Source organism: Conger conger, chromosome 7 (assembly GCF_963514075.1).
Source record: "Conger conger chromosome 7, fConCon1.1, whole genome shotgun sequence".
NCBI classification, from domain to species: domain Eukaryota; kingdom Metazoa; phylum Chordata; class Actinopteri; order Anguilliformes; family Congridae; genus Conger; species Conger conger.
The window spans coordinates 59,026,249-59,047,867 of record NC_083766.1 but is presented as its reverse complement, the minus strand read 5'-3'; the positions used below and the strand labels follow the sequence as shown (position 1 = coordinate 59,047,867).

At 38.2% G+C, this 21,619-nt stretch overlaps 3 protein-coding genes and 1 pseudogene across 3 annotated transcripts; all 4 read right to left on the bottom strand.

Annotated features, from left to right (window-relative positions):
- Positions 1 to 1,327: 1,327 nt before the first annotated feature.
- On the bottom strand, positions 1,328 to 2,365 carry LOC133133409 (olfactory receptor 1-like; annotated as a pseudogene).
- Positions 2,366 to 7,214: 4,849 nt separating this feature from the next.
- LOC133133408 (olfactory receptor 1F1-like) lies at positions 7,215 to 8,195 on the bottom strand. The gene has a single exon (XM_061249506.1). It carries the CDS (start codon positions 8,193 to 8,195, stop codon positions 7,215 to 7,217), a length of 981 nt encoding a protein of 326 aa, XP_061105490.1.
- Positions 8,196 to 13,164: 4,969 nt separating this feature from the next.
- Positions 13,165 to 14,145, bottom strand: LOC133133407 (olfactory receptor 1F1-like). Its single transcript, XM_061249505.1, has one exon. The coding sequence runs from the start codon at positions 14,143 to 14,145 to the stop codon at positions 13,165 to 13,167; it is 981 nt and encodes a 326-aa protein (XP_061105489.1).
- Positions 14,146 to 18,809: 4,664 nt separating this feature from the next.
- On the bottom strand, positions 18,810 to 19,790 carry LOC133133406 (olfactory receptor 1F1-like). The gene has a single exon (XM_061249503.1). It carries the CDS (start codon positions 19,788 to 19,790, stop codon positions 18,810 to 18,812), a length of 981 nt encoding a protein of 326 aa, XP_061105487.1.
- Positions 19,791 to 21,619: the final 1,829 nt, after the last annotated feature.

Sequence of the window (21,619 nt, the reverse complement as noted above, 5' to 3'; positions counted from 1 at the left end):
ACAAGTCAATGTGCTTCAGCAATAAAAAACCGGCCAACAGGATGAAATTAGCAAAGGATAAATTATACACAGACATTAGGAAGTATTTCTTTCACACAGAGAATGGTCACTGTGTGGAAAAGCTTGCCTCTTGCCCCTTATATGTAATGGATCTTTCAAGACAAGAATTGCTAGATACTATTTCGCTTTTTGGCTAACAAAGCATTAGGTACACTTTAGTGGTAGGAAAAAGCTAGTATTGCTGGGCTGAATAGCCTGTTTTTTTCATGATATTATGTGGCATTTTATCTCACCAGTAGTGTTCAAAAAAGTATGCTTAAACACAAGTTATGTTTAACTGTTCGGGTCTGATGTCAAAAATATAAAAAAAACACCTTTAGATTACTGCGTTGATGGGCAGAGTTTAGAGTTAGAGTGTTCGAGTTTATTATTTGATTTTATTTACCAAAAGAATATAAAAATTTGAGCACAAAAAGGTGAGCACATTTCTGTTGAGAGTGGTTTCACCAGGTTGTTTACATAGGCTATGTGCATGTTATCCTGCTAACTGCAGCTTAAAGGTACAATAGGTCATTTCGGACTTCTAACGGTCAAGAGAGGAATAGCAGCAACAAACACCTTCAAGCCACAACAACGTTTAACCCTCCCCCTTCTCTGTAAATGTGCTGATGTTGAAACTCTACTATACAATGTTTTGGTACAGAGTGTCAGGCCTCAAGGGTATATTTTTTAACCCAAATTTAAGGACTATAAACACAGGCAGAGGGTGAGTCAACATGTCAGTGAGCCTTTTTCAATGATAGAAAGGGATTTACAATGGTTTTGTGACAATGTTTTAATACAAAAATCTTACCTATTGTACCTTTAAACATGGGAGTTTGCAGAAAATGACAACAGAATAATTAGTTGGCCACATACATGAAATAGGACCCAGGATTGATGCTATAAGCTAGCCTTCCCAAAAAGAAATTAAACAGCATTACAAAAGTTTAAAAAATAAAATTGTTTCACTAAATCTTACTAAACTGTGTCCAAAGTGTATATAATGTTTAAGAAACTAGCACGCTTAAAAGTCCCCATACACGCTAGATACAGTGCCTTCCATAATGTTTGGCATAAAGATCCATCATTTATTTATTTGCATACCTTGTATTCCGCAATTTGATATTTGTAATATATTTAGCCCTTTTTATGAAAAGGCCACTATAACTGTAAATATTGCAGTTCAAGTCAGCATGCTCTTCAAATACGTTACTCTACTCCCATTCATTAAATTAAGTCGGCACATTGCTCTTATAGTTCGCAGTTGAGTGGTTAAAAAAGGGATTTAAAAAAATGAAGTTGTCAAACTTGGCAGGTAGTCATTTGTGATTTGAACGTTTATTCATGTATGCCTTACAGTGACGTGCATCTTGTTTCTTCTGTACAGCTTTTTAACGGATTCTCTGAATTCTTCTGTCTTCAGTGTGTAAATGATTGGATTCAGCATAGGCGGCATGACAGTTGCCAGAGACATGTTAATGATCCTGGTGTTTGAGTCCATGGAGGATCCCAGTGCGAAGCAAAAGCATAAAGGAAAATAAAACACGCTCACCAAGATCAAATGAGAGCTGCAAGTTTTCATGGCTTTGAGGCGGTCTGAGGCTGCTGCGGTTTTTGATAACGCTCTGGCTATACAAATATATGTGAACATGATAAAGAGTACTGGAAACCAGAGAATCAGAACAGGACATGTATAATCCATCACAGTGCTTGGAGTGTTGTCATTGCAGGCCAAACGTACTATGGTTCCGTGATCACAGAAATAACTGTTTATTACAGAGGATTTGCAGAATGACAGTGTGTTCATAAAAAACAGAGCTATGAAAATGACCAGTCCTCCAATTATCCATAATGTGATCGTAATTAACAGCATCGATTTTTTGGTCACAATCTCATTGTATCTCAGTGGAAAGCATATAGCAATACATCTATCATAGGACAGAAGAGTTATAGTGAAAGACTGCAGATGGAGAAACCAAAAAACAAAAAACGTATTAGTCAAGCAGGCTTCAAAAGAGATTAAATTTGATTTAAACAGGAAGGTGTCAATCATCTGTGGAACAAGTGCAGTGCTTCCACATAAGTCAGACACAGCTAAATTAAAAACTGCAATGTATTTTGGACTGTGGAGACAGTGGTCAGTGTAAATCACAAACATGACAAAAGTGTTTCCCACTACAGTCACAGCATACACAAAGCACAAGAAGACATAGTAGTAGTTTGTGTGGGGAATACCAGCAAAACCACTTACATAAAAGAAGTCAGGATGCACAATATTGTCAATAGTGGCATTTATAAAAAAGAGTGAATTCAAGGGGCTCATCACAGGTTTGTTTGCTCCACACTGTCTCTCCCCTGTGAAAAACCTGCCCTTTAGGACCTGAAAGTAAACAATAGGTTAACCTGCAGCAATTACCTCCTCAAACACTACCAGGTTAACAATTACATTTTTACATTATTGGCATTTGGCAGACGCTCTTATCCAGAGCGACGTACAACAAAGTGCATACCCATAACCAGGGATAATGTGTGGTTATCATGGAACAATTGGCTGCACAAACCACAAACGCTCAGATTTATTATTAATTATTAATTCTTGAATAAATTGATCTTGTATGTCTCAAAAAAGGCTTCAATCAAACCTTTAATGAGTGAATGAAAAACAATTATGAATTCGACCCTGTCATACTTTCAATTAAAAATCTTTTCAACGTCATACACATGTAACACGTTAGAAAATGATATTACACGAGGCACGTCCAGGGGATGGGGGGCTCTCTGGATGTCCGAGCGCCTGTGTCTTTCGCTTAAATGTGGCCCTTTGATCTTATAAAGAAATATGATTTTTTTTTTTACTGTTCTTCCAGTCATTAATTTTGGTAATTTATATTCTGTACAATAACAGGGTGTCCTAAATCAGTTTTACCTGAGTGGCGAGCCCTCTTCTTACTTTGATACAAAGGTCTCTGTGGCACAGCCCTGCAGAACGCATAAGAATCATGTTACTATTATTAACAATCATGTTAATCATGATTGCATCTTTATCGAAGACTTTTGTATAACTCTAACTTTCACTATGAAATTATCAGTAGTGTATGCACAGAAATATGTCACATTTACACATTCACAGAAAACTCTCAGAAAACTACAGTAGAAAATGAAAAGATTTTCTGTGAAATATATGTGGTTCTGTGTAAGTATTATTTCTTTAAATATACTTCCGTTACTTTTTCAAGACACATTGAAACTATTTCAGATTAAATTTTCAATTAGAACAATTACTATGTCATACTTAAATTAAGCAGAGATTTCCAACTCTTTGAAATAAATAAATGAAGGAATACATCAAGGTATGTCAATAACTTACCGATAACTTTCAGCAAACTTGCACAGACAAAATATATTGTCAATGCACCTATCTCTCATACAGAAGAACTCTTTGTCTGTTGTTAGTAAGTCAGTGTCATTCAATATTTCTCTTTTAGTAGATGTATGTCATTGAACTCGATGACAGGTTCGTTGTAAAAGACTGTGATGAGTCAAGCATGTGCTTTCATTCTTATATCCCGAGTGTTGACACAGAGCATTACACCAAGGGAACACAACACAACAGAAATGATCATCTATAATTAATGCAACATGACGCAATGATTTTGTGCTCCTTGTTTGGGATTTGTATTGATTTATTTGTGTGTCTATAGGTGCAAGCATTGCAGGTTTGGGATCATTTTTCAAGTTGGCATGAGCTGATATTTTCGAGAATCACCAAACTTGGGTGGCTTGTTTGGATCTCTGAACTCTTAGATTGATTAAAATTATGGCACAGATTGGCACCTGGTGCCCTAGTGCACATGACAAAATATTGGCCCCGGGTGCCACCACTTGTCTGAAAGTAGTATTCCAGAGTGGATGCCATTTTTGAGCCCAGTTTAAAAAGTGTAATAGTCCACAGTGGCTATAAAAAGCTTCACAGGTCACAAATGTTGTCTAATCCTCACCAAATTTGGCACAGATTTTGTGAGGCAGACCTAGTCTCACAAAAGTTATCAGAGGGATTTTTGATTTTCAAAAGCGTTTTTTTCCGAAGTTGCCAAATAGGAAGTGAGCTCATATTTCAGCAACGCTTTGATGGATTGACACCAAACTTGGTACATAGTACCCCTTGCTGAGGACGTGCAGAAAAAGCTTTGTCATTTGACCACTGGGGGCACTACAATAAGCAAAATGCATTTTAGCTAATTACTATAAAAAAATCATTCTCAGGTCTGGTGATACTGTGAGAGATCCCAAGGCTGAGACATGGCAACTTTTTTGATCAACCTAATTGATGCGGCTGCCATATAGGATTTTAAGGAAAGTTTAAAAAATATTCACAGGCTGCAAAGTTTGCTCAATCCTCACCAAATTTAACACAGATGATCTTCAGACCAAGCCTAACAAAATGTATTAGATGGATCTTTGATTTTCGAAATTGTTTGTTCAGTACAGCCAATCGAAATCGGCAGTGAAGCCACCAAACAGGAAGTGAGGACATATCTCAGCAACGCTTTGATGTGTTGATACCAAACTTGGTATATGGCCTCAGGGCTCCCTCCTTAGGATGTGGAAAAAATCGTAATTTGATCACTAAGGGAAGCTGCAATGAGCAAAAACAACTTTTTTCCTCATAAGTGTTGATGTGTTTACCTTAAAAAAAGTGATTCTTGTGCGAGGGGATACTTCGGTACATCCCAAAGATGAAATTAGGCATGGATGATCTTTGGACCAAGCTTCACAGAAGTTATCAGATGCATTTTTTCTTTAAAAAAATATTCATCGATTCCAGCCAAATCAAAAGCAAATGACCTAAACAGGATGTGAGCTCATATCTCAGTTACACCCAGTCTTTGGTCAATTGACATAAAACTTGCTATCAGTGCTTACAGCCAGACTTTTAACATTATCTGAGTTGCCATGGCGACCCTGCCCTGCTGGACTGCTTGGCCGCCTCAACCCTGCTTGCAGGTTTAATTATTTATTGTATCCTCCTTGACCTCTCTGCAGCCTTCGACTCGGTCAACCACTCCATCCTCCTATCTCTCTGACTGGTCCTCCCAGGTGACCTGAGCTGGAAGAGTGTCAACCCCTCGCCCCCTTGTTACAGGAGTCCCCCAGGGCTCAGTCTTCGGCCACCTTGGCCCTGTTATCTCTGCTCATCTCATATCATTGCTATGCCGATGACACCCAACTCTTTCTCTCCTTCCCCCCATTGGACAAACAGGTCTCCACCAGTATCTCCGCCAGTCTGAGAGACATCCAGAGCTGGATGAACAACCACCATCTAAAGCTCAACCCAGGTAAGACGGAGGTAATCTTGATCCCTGCTCTAAACTTTCCCTTCTCCAATTTTTCCATCTCACTAGGGGACACCACAGTGACTTCATCCACTAGTGCCAGAAACCTTGGAGAGGTGATAGACAACAGGCTGTCCTTCTCCGAGAACATCGCTATGGTGACCCGGGCATGCAGGTTCTTCCTGTACAACATCCGGAGAATCCGACCCTTCCTCACCACCTACTCCACTCAGCTCCTTGTCCAAGCAATGGTCCTGTCCTGCCTGGACTATTCCAATTCTCTGCTGGCTAGCCTTCCAGCATCTGCCATCAGACCCCTGCAACTGATCCAGAATGCCGCAGCCCGTCTGGTACTCAATATTCCCAGACATTCACATGTCACTCTCCTGCTCAGCAACCTCCACTGGCTGCCTGTTATGGCTCGCATGAAATTTAAAACTTTGGTGCTTGCGTACCAGGCAGTTAAGGGATCAGCCCCTGGATATACTCAATTGCTTATCAAGACATATACACCAGCAAGACCCCTCCATTCTGCCACTTTGTGCCGTCTGGCACCTCCCCCTCGCCACACCTGCACTTCTCGCTCACGACTGCTGTCTGTCCTGGCCCCATGGTGGTGGAATGACCTCCCTGTGGATGTCAGCGTCTCTGACCTCTTTCAAACGCAAACTGAAGACTCATCTCTTCAGGCTGTACCTTTCTCTCCCTACCTCACCAACATGATTAGCCTTGCGTATGCCATAGACTAAAATGGCACTTATATAGTTATATATAGATATTGTTGTGTTTTGTATTAGCTATTGTATTGTTGTACTCGGGGTATTCTAGCTGCCACCCGTGGTATGCTAGTTTGTAAGTTGATGTATTGTACAAGGGTTCTGATTGTATCTGTGAGGTCACGCTAGAACGCAGAACCATACTGTCCTCCCAGGTCCTCTTCACCATTGTTCCTGTGTTCAATGTGCACTTCATTGTATGTCACTCTGGATAAGAGTGTCTGATGAATGCCCTGTAATGTAATGTAATGTAATCTCTCTGGAGCCTCTCTCTCTCACAACTGGAGCGGCCTGTAGCGTAGTGGTTAAGGTAAATGACTGGGACACGCAAGATCTGTGGTTCTAATCCCGGTGTAGCCACGATAAGATCTGCACAGCCGTTGGGCCCTTGAGCAAGGCCCTTAACCCTGCATTGCTCCAGGGGAGTATTGTCTCCTGCTTAGTCTGATCAACTGTACGTCACTCTGGATAAGAGTGTCTGTGAAATGCCAATAATGTAATGTAACTGGGGCCACTACATGATATATTATTTCAGCTTTATGTATTCCCGTGTTGGGTTGAAATACTGCGCTGAGAAATTTGTCATGAGGGTAAATTTAGCACTGATAAAATGGGCACAAGTCCTGACTGCTGTTTGTGTGCAGTAGAAATAACTTATTATTGCAATGACATCAGTCACATCAGTAAAGAACTCCCCAGAAGTTGCATGAATAAAGACATAGTTTTTTTTTCTTAGCTCACTTTTATTGATACTACTATCATCCTCAGGGTGATATGCAGTCAAAGGTCCATTCTTACTACTCTCAGAGATCCATTCTTACTATTCTTACTACTCTCAGCCAGATTTATTTAAGGCTTATAAAGTGGTATTGGAAAACAGTTCCTCAAACATTTTCTGTATATTTCGCCATTTCTATGAAAAAGCCGCTATAACTATAAATGTAGTAACTTTTTATTGGAGTCCAAGCCTGTTTCTCTTTCTATCTATCATCAGTTGAGTGGAGGGGTGAAAAAAATTGCGTCGCCAAACTTGCTCGTCAGTCATTTGTGATGAAACATTTATTCATTTATTCCATCCAGTAATGTGTATCTTATTTCGTCTGTACAGCTTTTTAATAGATTGTCTGAATTCTTCTGTCATCAGTGAGTAGATGATTGGATTCAGCATAGGTGGCAGGGCAGTCGCCAAACACATGTTAATGATCCTGGCGTTTGGGTGAGTGATTGAGAACAGTGCAAAGGAGAAGCACAAAGGAAGATAAAACACACTCACCAAGATCAAATGAGAGCTGCAGGTTTTCATGGCTTTGAAACGGTCAGAGGCTGTTGCGATTTTTAATAATGCTCTGGCTATACAGATGTATGTGCCGATGATAAAAAGTACTGGAATCCAGAGAATTATAACAGGATTTATCCAATTAATCCGAATACTTCTTGTGTTGTCATTGCACGCTAATTGTGGCAAGGGTCCAGGATCACAGAAATAACTGTGTATCACATTGGATTTGCAGTATGACAGTCTGGTGAAAAAAATCACAACTACAAGAATGGTCACTGCTCCAATAATCCATAATATGGCTGTGATGAGCAACATTGATTTCTTAGTCACAATCTCATTGTATCTCAGTGGAAAGCATATAGCAACACATCGATCATAGGACAGAAGAGTTAGAGTGAAAGACTGCATATGGATAAACCAAAAAACAAAAAACATATTCGTCAAGCAGGCCTCAAAGGAGATTAAGTGTGATTTGAACAGGAAGGTGTCAATCATCTGAGGAATGAATGCAGTGCTTTCACCTAAGTCGGCTACAGCCAAATTAAAAACTGCAATATATTTTGGACTGTGAAGACAGTGGTCAATGTAAATCACAAACATGATAAAAGAGTTCCCCAGTATAGTCAGAGCATAAACAAAACACAAGAAGACATAGTAGTATTTTGTGTGGGGAATACCAGCAAAACCAGTAATGAAAAAGAAGTCAGGTTTCACAATATTGTCAACAGTGGTGTTTTTAAAGTAGGCTGAATTCAGGGGGCTCATGGCTGGTTTGTTTGCTCCTCACTGTTTCTCACTCTGTGAAAAACCAGTCCTTTAGGACCTGAAAATAGACAACGTTAAGCTGCAGCAATGAATTCCTCAAACACTACAATGTGTGGTTATCATGCAACATTAGGCTAGAAACCACAGAAGCTCAGATTTATTATTTATTTATTCATTCATGAATAAATCGCTCTTGTGTGTCTCAAAAAAGGCTTCAATCAAACTTTTAATGAGTGACTGAAAAACATTAATTTTATGAATTCGACCCTGTCATACTTTCAATGAAAAATCTTGTCAACTTCATACACATGTAACACGTTAGAAAATGATATTACACGAGGCACGTCCAGGGGATGGGGGGCTCTCTGGATGTCCGAGCGCCTGTGTCTTTCGCTTAAATGTGGCCCTTTGATCTCATAAAGAAATATGATTTTTTTTTTTACTGTTCTTCCAGTCATTAATTTTGGTAATTTATATTCTGTACAATAACAGGGTGTCCTAAATCAGTTTTACCTGAGTGGCGAGCCCTCTTCTTACTTTGATACAAAGGTCTCTGTAGCACAGCTCTGCAGAACACATAAGAATCATGTTACATATGATTGCATCTTTATCAAAGACTTTTGTATAACTCTAACTTTCGCTATGAAATTATGAGTAGTGTATGCACAGAAATATGTCACATTTACACATTTTCTCTCAGAAAACTACAGTAGAAAATGAAAAGATGTCAGGTGAAGTTTTTTTCTGTGAAATATATGTGGTTCTGTGTAAGTATTATTTCTTTAAATATACTTCCATTACTTTTTCAAGACACATTGAAACTATTTTATATAAAATTTTCAATGAGAACAATTACTATGTTATACTTAAATTAAGCAGATAATTCCAAATCTTTGAAATAAATAAATGAAGGAAAACATTAAGGCATGTCTATAACTTACCGATCTTGACTTTCAGCAAACTTGCACAGGCAAAATATATTGTCAATGCACCTCTCATACAGAATAATTATTTGTCTGTTGTTAGTAAGTCAGTGTCATTTAATATTTCTCTTTTAGTAGATATATGTCATTGAACTCGATGACAGGTGAGTTGTAAAAGACTGTGATGAGTCAAGCATGTGCTTTCATTCTTATATCCCGAGTGTTGACACAGAGCATTACACCAAGGGAACAGGACACAACGGAAATGATCATCTATAATTAATGCAACATGACGCAATGATTTTGCGCTCCTTGTTTGGGATTTTTATTTATTTATTTGTGTATCTGTGGGTGCAAGCAGTGCAGGTTTGGGATTCTTTTTCAAGTCGCATGAGCTGATATTTTCGAGAATCACCAAACTTTGGTGGCTTGTTTGGATCTCTGAACTCTTGGATTGTTTAAAATTATGCCGCAGATTAAGACTTGGTGGTGCCGTAGTGCATATGACAAAATATTGACCCCAGTGTCACGTTTCAGGTCTGTCTCGCCATGTTTTATGTTTATTCATGTTGTCTTAGTCACGTAGTGTCTTATCATGTATTATGTTAGTCTAGGTTCGTCATGTTGTTTAGTTTATTTCTTGTTACGATTTATTTTCTCGTCATGTCTAGTTATGTTTCGTTACGATTATATTACCTTGTTATGTTGAATGGTTATCGTCTTAGTTTCGTTTTGTATTATGTTTTGATTTATGTTTATTGTTACGTTAACTGGTCGTTGTTTATGCATACACTTTTACATGTCTTTCCGCAAACCTTGCGTTCCGCCTTTTCTCTCTCGCTCCTTCTGTCATTCACTCCCTAATTGTTTCCATTTGTCTATTTACTAAAATGACTAACGCTAGATCAGGATTGGGTAGAAACTAACAAGACTAATCATGTGTTCATGTTACCTTACGTTTCTCGTGCATGTCATTTACTAATGCTAGGGCAGGATAGGTTTATTACTAACGATTACTAATCTCCTTGTTAAACTTGTCATCCATCGCACCTGTTTTCCATTTCCTTGCTACGCTCTAACTAATTGTCTACACCTGTCTACACCCGCATTTATAGCCCAGTCGCGCAACTGTTCTTGCCGAAATTGTCTGCCTCTAGTCTTACTACGCAACTCTTGAGCATTATTTCTGATTGATTCACGTTAAGATCCAAGCCTGTTTACCGACTATTGTTTATTGACTTCTGTTTCGTTTACCTTCGTTTTGTTTTTTGACCACGTCCTCGCCTACCGTCTTTGTACTTTTGCCTCGCTGATTGTTTTATGGTTTCGACTTCCGCATCGCCCTCGACTACAACTCTGCCTGCCGTCCGCCTGTACATCTGCCCCGCTGACAGCTCTCCTGCTACCGGACCTCCCTGCACGTTTACCGACTACGAGTTTGCCTCTCCCCTCGGCACCGTGCGGTTTGTTTGTTTATCGTTTGTTTGGCTGGATCTACGTGTATGGACTTTGCTTGTTGTGACTACGCTCCTGGGATTCGTCCCAAATAAGGCCCTGACGGGACTTTATTCCATTATTGTTTCTGAGTCGTGCATTTTGGGTCCAACCCCCACGTACCCGTCTCACCCAGGTGCCACCACTTGTCTAAAAGTAGTATTCCACAGTGGATGCCATTTTTAAGCCCAGTTTATAGGCTATAAAAAGCTTCACAGGCCACAATTGTTGGCTAATCCTCACCAAATTTGGCACAGATTTTGTGAGGCAGACCTAGTCTCAAAAGTTAACAGAGGGACTGTCAACAGGAAGTGAGCTCATATTTCAGCAATGCTTTAATGGATTGACACCAAACTTACGTACATAGTACCCCTTCCTGAGGACGTGCAGAAAAAGGTGAGTAATTTCACCACTGGGGGCACTGCGATTAGCAAAATGCATTTTGACTAATTACTGGTGATCTGTATGCTTAAAAAAATAATTATGTCTGGTGATACTGTGAGAAGTCCCAAGGCTGAGACATGACAACTTTTTTGATCAACCTAATTGATGCGGCTGCCATATTGGATTTTAATGAAAGGTTTAAAAAATATTCACAGGCCGCAAAGTTTGCCCCAAATTTAGCACAGATGATCTTCAGACCAAGCCTAACAAAATTTATGAGATGGATCATTGATTTTCACAATTGTTTGTTCAGTACAGCCAATCGAAAGTGGCAGTGAAGCCACCAAACAGGAGGTGAGGGCATATCTCAGCAACGCTTTGATGTGTTGTGTTGGCGTCATTTGACCACTAAGGGGCGTTGCAATAAGCAAAAACAACTTTTTGCCTCATAAGTGTTGATGTCTTTACCTGAAATTCTTGTGCGAGGTGATACTTCGGGACATCCCAAAGATGAGATTAGGCATGGATGATCTTTGGACCAAGTTTCACAAAAGTTTTCAGATGCATTTTTGATTTTCATTCAAAATATTCATCCATTACAGCCAAATCAAAGGCAAATGACCTAAACAGGACGTGAGCTCATATCTCAGTTACACCCAGTCTTTGGTCAATTGACATAAAACTTGCTATCAGGGCTCACAGCCAGACTTTTAACATTATCTGATCCAGTTGTCATGGCGACCCTGCCCTGCTGGACTGCTTGGTCGCCTCAACCCTGCTTGCAGGTTTAATTATTTATTGTATCTTTCTGGAGCCTCTCTCTCACACAGCTGGGGCTGCTACATGATATATTATTTCAGCTTTATGTACTCATGTGTTAGGTTGAAATACTGTGCTGAGAAATGTGTCATGAGGGTAAATTTAGCGCAGATAAAATGGGCACAAGTCCTGACTGCTGTATGTGTGCAGTAGAATGCCATCAGTATAGAACTCCCCAGAAGTTGCATGAATAAACATATGCAACGTCCAGCCGACATATTTCCAGTTTGATAAAAATGCAAGTTTATTTAGCTAATTATTCGATACAGACATACAGTAATGTGCAAAAGTCTTAGGCACCTGTATAACATTCTGTACATTCTGTAGATTCTTTAAAAAATAATTCAATGAAAGGTCCTAAATAGACGTACTATACATTTTACATTACATTTTAGTAATTTGGCAGAATAGTTAAAAACTGAATCAAATCTATATTTTTGGTGACCACCCTTTGGTGTTAAAACTGTATCACTTCTCAGAGATAGCCAATGCTGTCCTGCAGTTCTATAAGACAACCAGCAGGGAGGTTGTTCCAAGCATGTTGGAGAACTTGCCACAGTTCTTCTGCAGACTTTGGTTGGCTCCTTGCTTCTGATATCAGACAGCCTTGATCAAGTTTTTATGTAAAAAGTAATCAATTGCTTACAGTAATATGTTACATTTTAAAATTAAATACAAAAATGTCTCTGTAAAATTAAATCTTTTGGAAAATGAATATTTGGAAATCTCAAATGTCAAAAATCACAAAAAAAGAAACATATATATAAGAAAGTCTAGGGTGCCTAAGACTTCTGCACAGTACTGTATTTATGGAACCAAATATCCCACTTGGTTATGAAGCTATGACTGTTGTCTGACTTGAAGTTTATTTTGTATTCCGTACAGCCATTTTCGAGAACTATGGTTTTTCCAGGACTATATCTTAGTAAATAATATATTGAACTACTGGTTATAGTTGCGTATATGCATTGCTAGGTCAATACTGAACTAATAGAAAACATGGTACGCTTCTTGTACGGGGTATCCTATCCTTTCCAACAATGTATAATGTGTCATATTCAGGCGACTGTATAATGTGTCATCGCTGTGTTCGCATAGCAGAATGAATATACAGACATGCGTAATTCCAGAGTTTGGACTTGCTATAAATAAATCTGTAATTGTAATGGCTAACATTCTGTACATTCTGTAGCAGGGCTCTGGTTAACTTAATTTTTAAATGTCTCACTGTATATCACCCATTCATTGAATTAAGCACACATTGCTCTTATATTGCACAGTTGAGTGGAGGGTTGAAAAAATAACATTATCAAACTTGCCAGTCTGTCATTTGTGATTAAAACATTTACTCATTTATTACTTACATTGATGCGTATGTTCTTTCTTCTGTACAGCTTTTTAATGGATTCTCTGAATTCATCTGTCTTCAGTGAGTAAATGATTGGATTCAGCATAGGCGGCAAGACAGTCCCCAGAGACATGTTGATAATTGTGGCGTTCGGGGGCATGGCGGAGCCCAGTGCAAAGCATAAGCATAAAGGAAAATAAAACACGCTCACCAAGATCAAATGAGACGTGCAGGTTTGCATGGCTTTGAAACGCTCTGAGGCTGCTGCAATTTTTAATAATGCTCTGGTTATGCAAATGTATGTACCTGTGATAAAAAGTGCTGGTAGCCAGAGAATCATAATAGGATGTGTCCAGTCCATCACAGTACTTGGAGTGTTGTCATTGCAGGCCAAACGTGCGACAGTTCCATGATCACAGAAATAGTTATTTATCACAGTGGATTTGCAGAATGACAGTGTGGTCATAAAAATCACAGCTATGAGAATGGCCACTGCTCCAATGACCCATAATACGGTTGTGATGACCAACATTGATTTCTTAGTCACAATCTCATTGTATCTCAGTGGAAAGCATATCGCAACACATCGATCATAGGACAGAAGAGTGAGAGTGAAAGACTGCATATGGATAAACCAAAAGACAAAAAACATATTAGTCAAGCAGGCCTGGAAGGAGATTAAATGTGATTTAAAGAAGATGGTGTCAATCAACTGAGGAACGAGAGCAGTGCTTCCACATATATCAGACAGAGCCAAATTAAAAACTGCAATGTATTTTGGACTGTGAAGACAGTGATCACTGTAAATCACAAACATGACAAAGGTGTTTCCCAGTACAGTCAGAGCATAAACAAAGCACAAGAATACATAGTAGTATTTTGTGTGGGGAATACCGGCAAAACCACTTACATAAAAGTAGTCAGGATGCACAATATTGTCAATAGTGGCGTTTATAAAAAAGACAGAATTCACGGGGCTCATCACACGTTTTTTTTCTCCTCACTGTTTCTCACGTTCTGGAAAACCAGTCCTTTAGGACCTGAAAATAGACAATAGGTTAACCTGCAGCAATTAACTCCACAAACAGTACCAAGTTAACAATGTGTGGTTATTTTGATTTTGTTTTATTACACAAAGCACAGAAGCTCAGATTTAATTGTTCATTATTGAAAAAAAATAACCTTGCTGGTGTGTGTCCCTAAAAGGCTCTCTGCAGCACAGTCCTGCAGACACATAACAATACCTTTCAGTTTTAAAATGAAAGGCTAACAGTTTAAAAGTAAATAACACTGGTCAAATGCTCAAAAAAATGAGACCAAAAACCAAATCATGTGCAAAATCAATGGGCCTCAAGCAAGAACATTTTCATATTCTTTCCATTAATTCAGCTTATTTTTTTGGTGCAAAGGGCTTACACAAGTGGATTCCACATCGGATTCAACAAACCTAACTTAAGAGAACGTCCTAAATGATGATGTCCATTATAACACAGTGTATATACTGTGCAGCACTGTAGATTAGTTCTGTGGATAGATTGCCAATGGGATTAACAAGAACAAGGGATGACTGATACCTGATTGGGAAGAGTGCGGTTCATTTGTTTTTCCCAAAACAAAATAATATGGCGGACCGTTGATAAACTCTCTTCGTTTATCGCCTAAACAGTTGTGTTTGCTAGGTGAGCTGCACTGACATTCACAGTAAGGCTCTTGTTTACATGACTCAGAAGACAGGTCGGGACCTCTCGTAAATGTCATTCCTACCTAAGCAAAAATTCTAAATAAGATAAAAGTTGTCTTAAATCACTTATTTAAAGCAATTGAAGAACAAATCTGTGCGAACAAGTTGTTATTGCATGAGGCCCATTATATAGTAAATGCACAGAAATATTTGACATTTTACACTTTTTACCTCAGAAATTTTGAAAGTGAAAGGTTTGAAAAATATGTCAGGTCTTCTGAACAAGTATTATTCCTCTTAAAGGTTCATGTATTTTATTTTTGTAAACACAATGAAATTATTATAAATTCAAGTAGAATAATTGGTATGCACGTCAAGCTAAGCAGAAAATTGCCACTCTTTGAAATATATAAAAGAAGGAATAAATGAAGGTGTGCCTAATACTTACCAATAACTAGGCAAGTTGCATAGACCAAATATTTTTTGTCATTAACAATATAATTTTTTCTATATTTTTTTTTATATATATAAATAACGATGTCTTTCAATATTGATATTTTCGTAGATGAGATAAGTCCTTGAACTTGATGATAGATCAGTTGGAAAAGATTGTGTGGAGTCAAAGTATTCACTGTAGTTCTTATATCCCGGACTGTTGTCGCAGAGCATTACACCAAGGGACACAACAAATGTGCTCATGTGACCTTAAAGCAACATGATGCAATTATAAAGACTGATTTTGTGTTAATTGTTTGGGATGTTTATTTATTTATTTACTTAATTAAGGATTCTCACCTATCACAAATAATGTTGAACTGAGACAAAAAAGAAAAAATTAAAAAATGTGCTTCTTCTTCGACAAATTTAATGTAATCTTCAGCAAATTTGACATCAAGTATGCTGGATATAACCCAAATAAGGGTTATCACTTTTCTTTTTGATGTTATAAACTGTTAGTTCATGAAATATCAATTAATTGTTGGGTGTGGCCATTTTTTGGAACACATATTTCTCCCACAATCCAAATAAGCAAATAAGTTTAAATGTCTATAACTCTTCAACCATTTCACCAATGAGGCTGAAATTTGGTAGCATCCATATTACATTACATTACATTGCAAATTTAGCAGACTTATCCAGAGTGACGTACAATGAAGTATAGATTGAACACAGGAAAAAGTGTGAAGAGGACCCTATCTGTGCAAGTCTCCAACAGGGCTTTCAAAGATCAAAAGCTATATTAAAAACCAATCAGCCAATCACATATGAGCAGTCATTTGACAGGCTTAGCAATGTCCTGTCCTCATGAAACTTAATGGATATGTTAATGTCTTGTCTTGATACCACCATTCACAATTTGGTATTAGTCATCTATTAGGGCTCACTATAGCAGCTATTGCAAATATGCAGGATCTCAATGAGTTTATCTTTGGCTATGGTTAATGAAAAATCGTATTACTTAGATCAGTAGATCCTACCCCTTCAGATGAAAAACTCATATTATTCTTCTTCTACAAAATCGATTGAATCTTCACCAAAATTGATAAAGAGCATGCCTATTGTAAAGTTGCTTTTTATCTATTTTTTTGTGATACAGCAAACAATTTATCCATGACATGTCAATCAATTGCTATGGGTGTGGCCATTTTTACTAAAATAGCTGTAACTTATCACACAACTTGGTGAGTATCTTGCAGCCTTAATGTGGCCTATGATATTTTGGATCAGTCAGCCTTTAGGGGGTGCTATAGCAAATATGCAGGTTTGAAAGGGTATATCTTTGGCATCTTACTCTGTCCAATGAATAACTTGACCTCAAGTAATAACATAAGCAGCTATTTTGATTTTCATCCATTTTCATTTTTTAGAAAACACATTTTTTTGCTTCTTTGTCTAAAAAGTTCATCTAATCTTCACTAAATTAAAAACAGTGCATGCCAGGGATTACCCCAAAACAAGTTATAACTTTTTCTGATCCTTCAAATCATTTCTCCATGGCATGTCAGTTCATTATTGTGGGTGTTTTCCTGAAAAAACTGTAACCTTTGACTGGTCTATCTGATTATTACGGAACTTGGCAAGCCTGTACAATAGTGGTATCTGGGGCAGCCGGCCAATTTCTATGTAGTTTCACTAATAGGTAGCACTGTAACAGTAATATACATTAAATGGCTCTAAACTCCTCAATTCCAATACCAATCAAAGTGAAACTTTTCTTCTTTTTTGGGGGGGGGGGGGGGTGGGGGGTGGTCATTGATGGTTGTTGGGATATTAAAGTGCAGCCAATAGAAAATGTACCTTGTCATACATTATTTTAAGTTATACTCAAAATATAAAATGTATTGTTTAGTCTGGGAAATTACAGTTGTTCAAAATGTACTTACGTTAGACCCATTAAATTTGACCCAATGAAATGGAATGTTCTTTCTGTTTGAACTGTAGCTGTAATGGAACCTGAGCATATAAACATAGATGTTCTTTTTTTAGTGGCTATCTTCCCCATGAGTAACATTACTCTCCCTCTTTCCAGTGAAGTAGGAATGCCCAGCCGCTGCATCTGTATTCTGTATCTCTATTTGGATGGCTACCTGTGACTGGCATTGTCTGGTGCTTGCCCATGGACTGTAAGTAGTACAGTCTTTGTAAAGCAGGTACCTGGAGTATCCACAGACCTTTGGGGCTATATCACTGCACTCACTGCAGGCAGAGCAGGTGTAACAGGTGAGAAAATTGCCTGAGTCCGAGGTGGGATTTGAACCCCGGCCTCTCACTTGTACCAAATTATTTGTTGAACGAACGCGTTACCAGTCAGCTAAAGACGAACTCGCCTCTAGCCAAGGGCAACAACGTTCTTTTGAATTTGAGGGTTACGTCATCGGGGAGTGTTGTCACGGTAACCTGCTACCAGCCTTCGCTTTCACTGCACGATCCATGCTTACTAGCGAACTAGCTGAGCTAACCATGTTACACAGGCTGAAAACTCATAGTGATCTGGAGGACAGCACCTCTTCTACAAGAAAGGCTTGAATTCCCCATTAATATGGCTGCTAAAATGAGAACGAGAGTTGCTCGACTGACCTCATTTCATCTTTCCTGTTGAGGTGAGGAATCAAAAACTCCAGTCCAGATTACCTGTAGCATCTGCTGAGATTTTCTGTGCAGTTAAATTGTCCAGGGTTAATGCCACTGAAATTTTGTTTACTGTATGTGAATACACTCTGGTCCAAGTGGACTCTTATACATTATGTGAGAGTGGAATTTATACTGAACATTTTACTGTGTGGCTTTATTCAAAGTCAGCCAACTCAGGTTTAGGATATCAGGATACCAAGGTATCAGTCAGTTAAATTAAGAACTGGAAATTAAGAAGTAGTTTTACTCACTGAAAACCTTCCAGCTTCATGGCCAGAGAGGAATTGAGTTTTAATTTACTGTTTTAGAATGCAATGAATCATAACACTATTCTGCACCACCTCAGGGCCATGACAGCCATGGATCTTTACCTCTGGTCTGAGAGAGACACGTTCATCTGCTCGTCTTCTTTACCACTCACGTAATAGATCAAGTAAACCAGTTGATTACCCAGGTAAATCACATCATTTGGATTATTAGTTCAACACTGACTGCTGATTTTAAGGTGGAAAGGAAAACCAGCAGACCCTGCAGACATTTACAATCAAAACTGAGGATCAGTAGCCTGAGGAGTTATGCTTATTTATTTAAGGCTCATGAACTGTTATTGAAAAACAGTAGCTCAAACCTATATGTAATCATTTTTATAAAATAAAAAACACTTTAACTGAACAAAAGTCTTCTGGTTTTTCATATCTATCACGGTGTTCAGAACATCCAATTAATTTCATTGAATATGGTAATTGTCTTATATTTCTCAGTTAATTGGAGAGTTATAATATATATAACATAGTAAAACTTGCCAGACAGTCCTTTGTGAATTAAACATTTATTCATTTATTCCTTACAGTGATGTGTATCTTCTTTCTTCTGTACAGCTTTTTAATGGATTCTTTGAATTCTTCTGTCTTCAGAGAGTAAATGATTGGATTCAGCAAAGGCGGCAAGGCATTCGCCAGTGACATGTTAATAATCCTGGCGTTCTGGTGGATGGAGGAGCTCAGTACAAAGGTGAAGCATAAAGGAAGATAAAACACGCTCACCAAGATCAAATGAGAGGTGCAGGTTTTCATGGCTTTGAGGCGCTCTGAGGCTGCTGCAATTTTTAATAATGCTCTGGTTATGCAAATATATGTGCTGATGATAAAAAGTACAGGAAGCCAGAGAATCACAACAGGATTTATCCAATTAATCACGGAACTTGGAGTGTTGTCATTGCAGGCCAAACGGTGTAAGGGTCCATGATCACAGAAATAACTATTTATCACAGTGGATTTGCAGAATGACAGTTTGGTGATAAAACACACAGCTAATAGAATGCCCAGTGCCCCAATGATCCATAACATGGCTGTGATCATCAACATTGATTTCTTAGTCACAATCTCATTGTATCTCAGTGGAAAGCATATAGCAACACATCTATCATAGGACAGAAGTGTTAGAGTGAAAGACTGCAGATGGATAAACCAAAAAACAAAAAACATATTAGTCAAGCAGCCCTCAAAAGAGATTAAATGTGATTTAAATAGGAAGGTGGCAATCAACTGAGGAACGAGAGCAGTGCTTCCACACAAGTCTGACACAGCCAAATTAAAAACTGCAATGTATTTTGGACTGTGAAGACAGTGGTCAGTGTAAATCACAAACATGACAAAAATGTTTCCCACTACAGTCACAACATAAACAAAGCACAAGAACCCATAATAGTATTTTGTATGGGGAATACCAGCAAAGCCACTTATTGAAAAGTAGTCAGGATGCACAATATTGGCAATTGTGACATTTATAAACAAGACTGAATTCAGGGGACTCATCACAGGTTTGTTTGCTCCACACTGTTTCTTACCCCTCAGAAAAAACTGTCCTTTAAAACCTGAAAATAAACATGGATTAACCTATTAGTTCATTATTCATCATCTTGTGTGTCTGAAATAAGCAAAATAAATAATAAATAATAAAAGAAATAATTTCTAAGGGTTCAGTCAACCTGTTAATAAGTGACTGAAAGACATTTTATAAATTGGCTGGCACCAACAATCATTCCATCAGTCACTTACCATAGATCACATCTTTCCCATTCTGTTTGGTCTAAACAACAACTGAACCTCTAGTCTGCATGCTAGATATTTGCATGAGCTGGTGTTCAGGTGTACATAATAAAGTACTCACTGATTGTATTTGGTTGTGTCTAAGCATTATTCTTCTTAAAGATACTTGCGTTACTTATTTATGACACATTAAAAGTACTTTAGATTCAATTTTCAATTACAATAATTCCCATGCACTTCAAGCTAAGCAGAAATCTGTAGATTTTAGAAAATAATTAATTAAACAATAAATGTGTGTGCCTAATACTTACCAATAACTTTCAGCAAAATTTGGTAGACTATATGTTATCAATTTATCTATCGCTCATACAGAAGAACTCTTTTTTTCTGGTGTTTCTAAGTCAAATGTCTTTCAATATTGATCATGTACATGTATGTCCTTGAACCTGATGATAGATCAGTTGGAAAGGATTGTGGTGAGTCAAAGTGTTCACTGTCCTTCTTATATCCCGGAGTGTTGACCCAGAGCAAAACACCAAGGGACACAAAAAAATGTGGTCATGTGCAATTAAAGCAACATGATGCAATTATAAAGACCGATTTTGTGTTCCTTGTTTGGGATGTTCATTTATTTATTTAAGGGCTCAATCACTGCAGGATTCTCGCCTATCTCAAAAATTGGCGAGCTGATATGTCAGAGAATCATGAAACGTGATAGGTTCGTTTGGATCTCTGAACTCTTGGGATTGTTGCAATTATAATGCAGTTTGAACACCTGGCGGTGCTGGAGTGAACATTACAAATGTTTGATATTCACAAGCCCATCCCTGGCACCCCATTTGCCCAAGAGTTACACAATTGGGTGTAAGGGCCCTCCTCATAAGGACCACATTTTTCTCAAGGAACTATTCCTGCCATATTGGATTTTCCACCATTTTGATTTATTTTTTGGAAAACACTTAAAATGCTTACAAACCTAGAAAAATGTACAGATTTTCACAAAATTGTACCTGAGTACAAATACCTTCGTACAGACAAAATGTTTCTTGTAGTTATGTAAATAAATTGGTGAATGATGATGATAAAATTTATTTGGAGTGAGCATGGCTTTTTCGCCAAAAATGCTAATAATTCTTAATAGTTGTCCTTGCTAAAACTGAATGGGCAGCAAAAGCGTAGCGGGTAGGTGCAGTTACTCCACAGCTAATCAAATATATCGCAAGGATGCCAATCAGCAGCATGTTGCTGCTGCCACGCAGTCATTTACGTTTTAGCCCATAACTCCTGAACCATTTGGTCTAGAATCAAAATCCCCCAATTTCTCCCAAATGTACTGTATAATCCCAATTTATTTAGCATCTGCCAAATTTTTCCAGCCTTTACATTAAAAAACCCCCACATTTTTTGCTTCTTCCACAAATTTAATCTAATCTTCAGCAAATCTGACAGAGCGTATGCTGGGAGTAACCCCAATATAAGTTATGACTTTTGTTTTTGATGTTACAAACCGTTTGTCCATGACGTCAATTAATTGTTGGGTCTGGCCATTTTTTCTAAAACAGGTGTAACTCATGATTCTTATGTTGCCAAACATA